General features: G+C 42.6%; 1 protein-coding gene across 2 annotated transcripts; it reads right to left on the bottom strand.

The window, feature by feature from the left end:
* Nucleotides 1-726: 726 nt before the first annotated feature.
* Nucleotides 727-10887, bottom strand: LOC104310425 (amine sulfotransferase). Of its 2 annotated transcripts, XM_069805026.1 has the most exons (8): nucleotides 10772-10816; nucleotides 9870-9958; nucleotides 7741-7913; nucleotides 5084-5292; nucleotides 3250-3376; nucleotides 2578-2672; nucleotides 2122-2302; nucleotides 727-1334 (listed from the first exon to the last, which is right to left on the bottom strand). In XM_069805026.1, the coding sequence occupies exons 3-8, from the start codon at nucleotides 7880-7882 to the stop codon at nucleotides 1210-1212; spliced, it is 879 nt and encodes a 292-aa protein (XP_069661127.1). In that variant the 5' UTR covers nucleotides 7883-7913; nucleotides 9870-9958; nucleotides 10772-10816; the 3' UTR covers nucleotides 727-1209. The 2 variants fall into 2 exon arrangements, with proteins under 2 accessions (XP_069661127.1, XP_069661126.1); XM_069805025.1 differs by lacking the exon at nucleotides 9870-9958 and having other exon boundaries at nucleotides 10772-10887.
* Nucleotides 10888-11203: the final 316 nt, after the last annotated feature.

Here is an 11203-nt window from a genome sequence, read left to right as displayed (position 1 = left end):
AAAATGTATTGGAATGCTAAAAATATGTGGATTGAAAAAGAGAAGAAGGAGCTGGTCCCTTGGGACCAGTGAAAGAAGCAAACAAACAAGCAAAAGTCATTATGTGAACTAAAAGGATATTTTACATTTTTGAAACAATTTATGGGAAAGCCAAGGTTAGATGCTCTTTGTCAAATCAAAATGATTGGAATGGTTTTGAAATTAGAAGTTGTATCCTGCTGTGGCTGGTTGTTAAGACATTGATTCAGTAGCAACCAAAAGCAGTCACTATAGTTTAATCATGTAGACAATAAAAAAGGCATAACTGTCTACAAAGGTGAATATATTGTAGACCAGATGCATGTCAGGAGTGGAGTTGTTGAATTAGCAAATTTTTTTTTTTTGAGTTCATAGAAAACAAAAATCTTGAGATATGTCTCTGTACTTACCTTCCCAGGGGAAGCCTATGGGCAAGCTGCTGCATGGAGTTGAATCATGGACAGGTTAAACCGTGATAGTGAGTCAATGAATGTATGAGGAAGGATGTAGTCATAGACAGTTGGTAGTTTTTTACATCAGTACCTCCAGCAGATCATCAGGTGTGACAGAGTGGACGTTCACTTAAAAACTGCTATGACTATGGCTAGTGTTTTGTCTCAATATTTCAAGTAGCAAATTGTGAGACCTGACCTCGAGAATCATAACAGACGATGCAATGAAGTGTTTCAGTCAATAGGCAACACCAGATAAGGCAACATAAAGGTCACTTTAATAGCAAACGCTTGAGTATTGGTGTTTACCGAGGAAATAGGAACTCAAACATATCAAAGCATAACCATACATAAGCTGGTCAATCTTACTTCCAGTCTGGACATAGAAGTTTCTACAAAATAAGCCTCACAAAATGCATGAGTGAAACATTTTTCAGAAAGTTTTTAGCAACACCAATCTATCCTCACTTGGTTGTCTACAACTCTGGTACTATTAAAGCCAATGAAAGAAAAAGCAAACATGAAGAAAGGAAGTCACTTTACTCAAAGTTAATTAAAATACCTTGTAAAATTACAAAAAGGAAGCTAGTGGAATTGAATAGCTTCCTCAGACAACACATGTTCATGTGTTGTTATTGTTTCTATAACATAGCTGAAAATTGATGTATTTTCTTCTTCCAGAACTTCACATATGTCCATCCAGTATAAACACAAAAGGATGCTGAAACTCAAAACCAGCCTACATTTCATCATTAAGATCCCAGATGAATTTGATGGGCAGGGTCTTCATTTTTTCTTTAAGAACTTTGTCAAACCTTTCACTCTGTGCGACTGTCATGATGTTTTTCCAGTCTCCAACAGTGCCTGAGGGAAGAGGCAGCAAAGGAAGGTGAGAAGCAGAACATGCACCTCTCTGAAGCCTGCTGCAAACAGTGAGTGCTAGTCTTGGGAAGCACCTGGCTTCCTCAGCATCTCCCTGCCAAGCGAGGCTCTGTGTGCTCCTTTGAGGACATGCTTCCAAATCTAGGCGCTGTGAATAAAACACAGCGTAGACGTATAATCCTGACTCCTCATAGAAGTTACTCAACTCATTTGTTTTGCTGTTTTACTGATTCCTTTGAGATCAAAGAGGTAATTATTAAAAACAACACCTCTCATTTTTCTCTCAGTGCACCACTCTTTAATCCCTGGAGGTTTCCTCCTACACTGAGCATTAGGACATCTTAGCAATGCCCAGGAGCCCAGGGATGCCATGTATGGACTTGGAGGGTAGTTAGTCAAGATGGTCTGTGCTCACACAATTAAGGTGACTTGTGCCTTGAAAAGTAAGAAACAGTAAAAAAAAAAAAAAAAAAGTATTATCTTACCCCTGGCTTGGTACAACCCTTAAATCCTTTCCTATATCTGATGGGCCTGTTACAACTGATGTTACAATCAGTAAAAATTACCTTTTCATTATCCTTAGGAAAATAGGTAAAATCACTGATGCCACAGCAATAAAACTCCTCCTCTTATGAATTTAATTTGCCACTAACCTGAACTCTCTCTCTCAAAAATGGGGCATTCCAGCTGAGACCAGAAATCCTAGGTTCATCTCACACCAAGAAGCATGGCATTAAACAGTTGTTGCATCAGACTGCTTCCACTTTACCTTTTCGTAGAAAACTGCCCTTGTCTTTTGCCACGATGTCATCTGGCAGGTTCTCATAGTTTGCCCTGGGATCTTTTCTCATGTTCTCAAATGCAGCTTGTCTCACAACACTGTCCAATTCCTCTTTGCTCAGCTTCCTGCCTAGGAAGTTGCAGATCTTCAGCACAGCACTTCTGAGATCCTGAAATAATGTTACTTTGAAGAGTCTTGATGATGCAAAGAACTAAATGCATACAGTATTACTGGAAAGTATTTTACCTAGTAATTGTCTAGCAATTTATAAGACCTTGAACCGACGCAACAAATGACTTCATCCTCTCAGAAGTCTCAATTTGAATTTAATCCACAATGGATTAAGCACGTTCCAATACGAAGTGAAATTATAAAGAGCTGTCTGAAAATGCACTCAATATAGGAAGAGAATATCTAGAATACAGTGATACTAACTGACCTCACCTTTTTCATTTCTTCATAGGTAAGGAAGAGTATATTGAAATCCTCTGCATGACTGTACCAGCCTTCAACGTGATCCAGCCACGAACTGGCAAGTACTTAGCAAGGGAAATTATTCAAAAAAATAAAGAGCAATACTATTAAAAGCTAGCAGTAAAACAGTAAAATCATTAGTCATTTAGGTCTTTAAAAGGTTTTTTTAAAATAATATTTTTTGATAATTTGAGGGACGCATGCTCACAGTCTTTGTGACAATTCTCTGAGCTAACGTGGCAAACCCCCTTTTGTTTCTAGTAATCTGAACTAATACTGGCAGAAGCAAAAAACTTCTCTGTCTTTGCTGCACGGTGTCTATTCTTATGGTTTCAGCTCCACTAACCAAGTGCAGAAAGAGATTTTCAGTCATAATGGTTATATTCTGAATCATCATCCAATTCAGATAAAATAAGCAGCTTGCATGTTGTTGGGGAGCAACAAAGCCATGACTATGCTACTCCCTTTGGACCTGCTTTCATCAGAAAAATGATGTCAAGCTCAGACAGCCACTGCAGCTTTGGATTCAGGTTACAGCATAGCTGAAGATTCTCTAATTTATATTTATTGTTATAATTAATCTCCATTCAATCTGCGGTCATGCAATAGGATTTGGGCTCCTTAGTAAAAAAGATATCCTACCTTTGCCAGCTAAAAATCTCTCCATAAAATCATTAAAATCTGGTACTTCCTCTAGTGTGGAGATGTATTTGGAGAAGTGGTAGTAAGAAACCATAACATCCTTAGGGTTCCTGGTGACATAAATAATCTGCAAAACAATAAGAAGACTAGTCTCAGAGATATTAAAGGACTCCATTACCCTGACCATCAGTGCATTTTTTCCATACAGGTCCCGCTAAAAATGCGTGAAGATGGTTTGAAGGTGACAATCATGAGGTAAATTCTGGATAACATAGTGCTGTCAATTTGTTTATAGGTGGTGGTATTTCTGTAGTTGCAGTTGTTCAGTGCCTGCAGCTAACTCTCTTCACGGGATCAGTGTTACAGGCTTCAGTGATACTGTTCACTTGAGCAAGGCAGCCAGGACTAGAAGATCACTATGTTGATTCAGCTTCACATTTCTGTGTACAGTCACGATGAAACGAAGAATTTCTTGTAAATCCAAGCTTTGGTGGTGTTGACAGCATCAGTGCTCTGCAATGCTGGCCCGTGGTGCTGGTGCCAGAGGCAGCACGCAGGCAGATTTTGAATGACATGTTAGAGGGAGCCCTGGCATCTTAAGAGAAGGAGCTGTTACAGGCAAGGGTTATTTTGGCCCCTGCTGACTCCTGACAACACGAGAGCTGCTGCCTCAGGCACAGACCAGGCGCCAGCAGTGAGATGGGGAGCCTTCTGCCACTCGACTAGCAGCATGTGCCAGCTTCTACTAAGTTTCTGCTCCTTAACGCTTAGTGTCTAATTAGGGAGAGAAAATAGAGCCTGACATGTCGCCCTTATGAGGTTACAAATATTTGCAGGGAGAGATGGAAGAATCATGCTCTCGGACTGCCTTTCTGACTGGGTAAAATGACTACTTTTGATTCCTGCTTAATTGAAAATTTATCTAATTATCTTTAGTAAAATCAAACCCATTATTTCCATGGCATATAAAATAAGGGTTCCTAAATACATTGCAGGAAAACCCAATAAACACCTATGTCAAAAGCTCTGACCTGAAATCACAGAAAAAGTTATTCTATGGTTTGACACAAAATACGAACAACCTGAGTGACATATTCAGGCAGAGGTGGAAGAGATCCACACCCCCAAGCAATATTTTTCTGAAGTCACAACAATTTCTGTATTTTCTGACATGCATGCTCTATGTGATTTTGGGGCAATTTTCTTATTCTTTGTTGGGCATCATTTGGATTTAAAATCTTCTGCATGTGAGCTTTCTCTTCCAAACTTCACTGCTACTGTGAAGAAAATGGTGAGCACGTTGCAGTTTCCCATTACACCTGTATCTCTGAAGAAGGTACCAGCAGCACTAAGAGCTTGCCTCTAAGGAGGCATTTTCGATGGGAGACAGGCCCTGAGCTATGGCACAGTTCATGATGGAGAATCCTATTCAGAAACTCACAGCACTGAGGAGCAAGAAAAGGCAGTTCTCAAATTCCCTCTCAACATACTATAGTCCCATCCTACTCATATTTTCAGTGGGAGACTTTTTTTCAGACTTCACTGAATTGGACATTTTCACAAGAGGAAAATCAGTGCCTGTCTTTGACCCTGGCAGATCCTCCTGAGATGCACCACCCCTCTCTCTAACAGTGTTGGGGACAAGAAATTTGGCAAAAGGAAACAGGTGAAAGGGGCTTTAGAATGTCCCTTGCCTCCCCACAGATACAAAGCAGGTTATATTTATACTGAGACATGGGGAACTGAAAGAGGAAAAAGATAGGATTTGCACCAATTCACTGTGGCAAATTGGCATGATTGGTTTTAAGGAAATTGTAAAAATAACATCACTTACACATGCTCTTTTGTTTCTCAGGTCTCTTGGAACTAAGTAGTAAGGCAGGTGGGTGGCAAAAATACGAGGCAAAGGAAGAGCTGCATAATCCTTATCTTCTGGCTTGTATTCCAGCCATGGGATTCTGTCCAGGGTCGCCACATTTTCTGTTCCATTACGGTGGCCTTCATGAATTATTAAGCTCAAAATGTTCTGAGTCCACACAGTTCCTAAGAAGGAAACCTTTTTATTTGAACCTTGCTTGATTTTTTTTTTTTTTTAATTAAAGGTAGTATATTGTCATAAACAGAGACCCTGCACAGCTATAATGAGTTTCACTTTGTGAATACAAATACAACTTCATATACTGAAGAAAGCAAACATTGTCTTGGTGACTGCTGAGTGCAGAAGAAAGCATATTGTTTCATCCTTGCAGAAAAGCCATGGTCAGTAACTAAACCTTCAGTTCCTTCACCCTGTATACTCAACTTCCACACAAATTATGTCTGTCCTCACCTTCTTGTGGCAACATGAATTGCTGCATTTCTGTGGGCCATGCACCTAAAAAGATCTCATACTGAGTGGATCTGGAAGAGCCCTTTGCTTCCAGAACTCCTGTAAAGTGTTGTGAGATGTCATGAAACAAACAGCTGATAACACCATGCTTGTAAAGCACAAGCAAATGCTTGTGGCAACAGGATCTCTAAAGTTCCTTGCGGAAGGTCTGACACCTGGGTCACAGCTGCTGGCAAGGATGACCTAGAGAGGCAGGACCCTGAAGGTGGCTGACTGCTGTGCCAGTATGTGTTCATGTGCCAGCTGGTAATGGTGGGAGGCAAATCCTGAATGATTAGCCCACTTCGGCAATGAGCAGAACTGTTTAACTTCCAGGTCCTCTGGCCTTCTCAGCACTTTACTAGTGCTGGTTCCTTTCCCCTTTTATACCATAGACCAGTAAAGGTGGATACATGAGAGAATTCAAATCAATGCAGAAAAGCATTGAATTATTGCTGTAGGTTACCCTGAACAAGCACAGAGAAAGGAAGGTGTCTGAAACTGAAGCCTAGTTGCTAAGACCTTACGTGGGAAGGAAGCTCTTGGTTCTGGAAATTAGACAGTGTGTGTGTTGTAGTTTTAAAGTCACTGGGCAAGAAAAAGAAATAGCCCTAGGATTCAGAGGAACAATACCCAGTGATTTCACAGCTGTGCTGACCGTCTTGCTCTGCTTGGCATAACCAACCTTGACAATTTTTCTGCACAGTGCTAGAGATTCAACAGAAGGATTGGAGGGTACCTTAGATTGATAACTGGTGAGGAAGAGTGAGGATGGTGGGACAGGATAGAGGAAAAGGTGTGAATGACAGAGAGATGACATTCTGTGCAATTCATAACTCAAAATCATCTTCCAACTCCTTCCCATCCCAGGGTAGCCTATCACTTTGCAACATGAAACTCCTACTTCCAAAGATGTGCTCACCTCACTGCCGTAGCATCTTTACCCCTTAAATACTGCCTTCTCATCCTCCCTTTCTGCCTTACTTGGACAGCTCACACCCGTGCTGCCTGATGATGAGATAGCAGCACCTGAGCTCCCTGTCCCCTCACTCTGTCACCCACAACCCCTCTATGGGCTTCTCATATCACATCTACCTTCACCACAACCACACCTGGTGCTCCCTGCCACTCCTTCTGGGCTTTGCTCAAGAATGTCTTTCTGCCTCAGGTATTTTGCTGAATACCTGAGGGAATAGTGAACTCCAGCAAGATGTTCAGTGATCCTAGGAAAAGGATGTATGCTAACAAAACACCAGTTACGTTATCCAAAGGCTGCATCTTGGAGGCCACTGAAGAAAACCAAAGGATAATGGCAGAGGTTCCCAAGAGCACAAACAGAAGAGCATAGCAGAGGCCTTGAAACTACAAGCACAGATTGGTACCAGAGATGTCAAGGCTTCAGTCATAAATCACTGCTTAATGCATGATCAAGTCATTAATTACTAATCACTAAACAAATACAGTCTTGAAAAACAGGTAGGTTTTAGAGCATAAAGTGAGCCTGTATGGAAACATACAGGTCTAGGCATGTCAAGGCTTTAGATTCCATGTAAGATGACAGTGAAGCCAGGTGGCTGCTCAGTTGCATTTTCTTCAGAAATAGGAATGCAGATTCATCACACTAGTGTCCTGTATTGCTATGTAGGTAAATAGTACTTCTTTATCCTTGAAAGGAGGTATATATCATTGACTCACATTTGCTCTGATCTCCTGCTTGGTTGTAATTTGGATGCAGCAACCCCCAAACCATCTTCCATGTGAGCCCACAAATCATTCCAGATATCCTACGATCACCTCCAACAGTCCTGCACCCAGCCCTACCAAAACTATATATGTGTTTTGTGAGGCAAAGAAGGTCAGTTTGGTTTGTGTGTAGCTTGCTCTGAGTATACTTACGAGATTGAGTCCAAGAACAAGGTCGACCAATTCAGTTGGACATGAGCAGGAACCTTGTGTCTGGTTGTTCAGGCCATGGCTACACAGGGTTTGTACTTAATGCTACACTGCATATACTCAGAGATGATACAGGTCTAAAAGCAGACCAACAACCCGAGGTAATTCTGCAGTTAGATGGCTGAATAAAGGCAAACTTTCCCCCCCTTTAGGAGCAATTCCATTCTTACCTGATTTTGGGTAAGTAGCTAGAAATATGTCACTATCTTTGATTTCAAAATCCTCCAGGGAAGCTACGTACTCAAGTGAAGTATTTTTTACAGCAAAATAAAACCCTTTGTATTTGAATAGATATTCTTTTGATGGTTCCATTGTTAATCTGTTGTCCTTATAGGCAAATAACCTGCAGTAAGAAAATATAGAGTTATCTCCTTTTCTTTGCTTGTCATCTCACAGAAACAAACAAACAAGTAATTCCAACGAAGAATCCAATGCTGGTAAATTTTATCAAAATGCATTTCAGCAAAATTCTGGAAACAATACACTGAAATTTAGCTTTCAGATTTTCACAATAACATCACTCAGGATACATTTCTAATGAAAAACAAAGAAAGGTGTACAGCAATACCCTTTACTCATATACAAGTGTATGCTACACGCATGTAAAAACTAATGTAACTGAAGGCAACCTATGTAAAAATTGTTTGTCAGGATTCCTCTAGGATCTGAGGGACTGTAGAGTTTTCTTTGGGATGTCAGTAGCTCTTGAACAGATCTAGCTTAACTACCAAGCTCTCTTTCTGAATTTTGTGACTGATACTGTGTTCAGAAAGTCTTAGTACATTTCTGCCTCCTTCTACTTATTCTCTGTCTCATTACCAATGTTTTTGCCATAGTAAGCATAATTTCTGCAAACTAGGATGGGTAATCCTGAACACGAGTTATTTTCTTAAACACACGTTATTTTCTTAAACACACCTACTCATTTTATGAGATTGTTATCTTGTGTCTCCTTAACTCCATTGCCATATATTTGCCAGGAAAAGACATTAATCATTGTTGTGGTGACTAGGGAAGGGCGAACGCTTGGGGAAGAGTAACAGAGAGACTGAAGAGAGAGACTGACACTTGTAGCTGATCCAGCTACAAATGGAGCATCTAGGTTTGAAGGTTTTGGTCTGCGTCTGTTCTGCAGTCTTTGAGCTGAACAATACTTCCATGGATTTCAGTGAGCTTAACATGCCAGTCTCTGCCTCCCTGCTCTGTAGATGAACTATTTATCAATACCATTAGACAATGTACCAGCCTTGGCAGGAATGACATAAGCAAGTTCACTTCCAGACTTGGATATCATAAGCATTATCTTACGTGGGTTAAAATATATTTGGAAAGAGAGACTTTCCTATCTGGAATTTTGTCGGGGTTTCTGTCCCCTGCCTTCCCCTTGCAATGTGACCGTTCCCATGCCCTCTTGGACTGCTGCGTTTGCTATTGCTTCACCGTCAGGATATCACCACGGCTCCACCGTCGGGGTATCGCCCTTGCCCAGACTTGTCGAGTGTGCCGATCGCGCAAGACGTACCAGCCAAGCGATCTGAATTACCACAACAGGCGGTCCTTGCAAAGGAGGCCGCCCACCCCACCTGTTATCACTAGCGTCTCTCCAGTTGGTGCTCTCCTTCCCCTTTGCCTTCCCGCTCTGTGAACCACCCCGGCCGGGCGCCTGCTCCCCGCCTGGCCCTGCACCAGCAGCGCTGCCTTTGGCGGGAGCGCTGCCCTCGGACCCCCACCGCCAAGGACGTGCCCTCCCGCTCAGATGCCTCAGAAAGCCCCTGGGGATCGCTGCCAGCTGGCGGGGCAGGGGAAGGGCCACAGTGGCCGCTGCCACGACCGACCGGGGACACCCGCTGCCCACCCTGCCCCGGGCAGACGGGGCCGGGTTACCTGCAGCGGCCACAGGAGGACACACGGGCCTTCCTCAGGTGCCGCAAAGGCTGTGGCAGGCCCCAGCCTAAACCACTCCTTGGGCGTGCGGTGCTACCACGTTTTAAGACAAACGTATGCCTTTGTTCTAGGAGGTTAACCAAATTCAGCTTCTGTTAACACCTGCGCTTGGTGCCGTCAGACAACAAAAAAATCCTCTGCTCTGGGGGGATGCACAAGCTCAGTTCTACGGCCAAAGACCCGCGGGCGAAGAAATGTGGCTGGACGTCTCCTCCCTGGGGGTACCAACCCCTGTGCTCACGCTGTCCTCCCTCCACCCGTGCCGGCGGCGTGGGCCATGGCAGGGCAGCCAGGGGAGTGAGGGGAGCGAGGGGAGAAGCCGCCGCCGCGTGTGGTGAGGGGCTGCCTGCCTCACCTCACGGCGACAGGCGCTGCCCGCGTCAAAGCCTGTGAGGTGCTTCGCTGCGTTTCACTGACTGAAACAACCCCCGACGGATCGCAGCGCTAAATGGAGAAAAAGCCACGTTTAGAAACCAAGGGATTGGTACACTTTTAAATTCAAGTTGTGGTAACGAAGCTGGGGAGGTCCTAAGGATGCAAAGACACGGAGAACGAGTGAAAAATGTTGCTGATACAGGAGAAAGAGCAAGGAATTTGTGGGAAACAAAAAGGGGACACATTCAATGCACAGTACACAGAAACCTTGATCTTGTTCTGTCAAAACCGTGATTTTTTATATCAATTGGGGACAAAGGTTGTTGCACTGCTTGTTTCTTACTGATCTATGAATATACCATGAAAAAATATACCATGGACAAAAAGCCTTGCCCTGTTTCCTGGAAAGCCTATTCATGATCTAGTGTATATGACAGGAGAAAAAAAAAAAAAAACATTCAGGCGTGCTCATACCAGCCAGCTACGCATCTCAAAAACACATCTCAAAAATCTCTCTCCAAATGCAGACACAAAGGTGTCTGCCAGTTAATCTCCTACATCCACAGTGATCGCACACTTTTACTCTGCTTAGTTAATTATCTCACAGCTACGACTCCAATTTCTTTGTGGAGTGATACAGAAAAGCCCATGTGATACTTCTGTTTCCACACCAGCACTGAGATAACCCTGCTCTGGACAGCCATCCTCCTCTCAAGCACAGACCAGCTCTAGCCCCTAGTTCTCTGCAACTCTTTCTGCCAGTACATGCCAAAATGGTCTACAAAAGAGGTCTATGTACAATTATTATTATTTTACTGAGAGGGTAATAGAGCATGATTTAACTCATAGATCTACTGTTCTAATAATTTCAGGCATACTTACCTCCTCTGCTCTCCGTTCGGTGCCACGGAGACTACTTCCCAGCTCAGTGAACGTGAGTAATTCTAGAGATCTGTGAGCCGTCACATTTCCTTTTTAACTGAGATGTGAACCTGTGGACACTGTGCTGGTTGGCTTGCTTTCAATATTTGCTTATCTTGAATGCAGACAGAGATTAGAGAACTAATAAAATTCAAGAAAAAGTGAAAGCAGTCCAGGCAGGTTTTTGAAATTATTTAAATGCTCATTTTGATTTCTGTTCCTTCTTTTTTTGTCAACAGCATTAGTGAGGAAGATTGGAGAGGAGCAGAAGTAAGTAAAATCTTTTGCTTTTTGCTAGATTTTGGGGTTTTTTTTCTCAGCTTTCACTGAACTTTTACCCAAATTGTTTTTTATCTCCAAGCTAAGTATGAGAGTAGTCCCAAAGAATAGCCT

The sequence above is a fragment of the Haliaeetus albicilla genome, chromosome 17, assembly GCF_947461875.1.
Source record: "Haliaeetus albicilla chromosome 17, bHalAlb1.1, whole genome shotgun sequence".
Taxonomy (NCBI): Eukaryota; Metazoa; Chordata; class Aves; order Accipitriformes; family Accipitridae; genus Haliaeetus; species Haliaeetus albicilla.
This window is presented reverse-complemented; position numbering and strand designations above follow the sequence as displayed.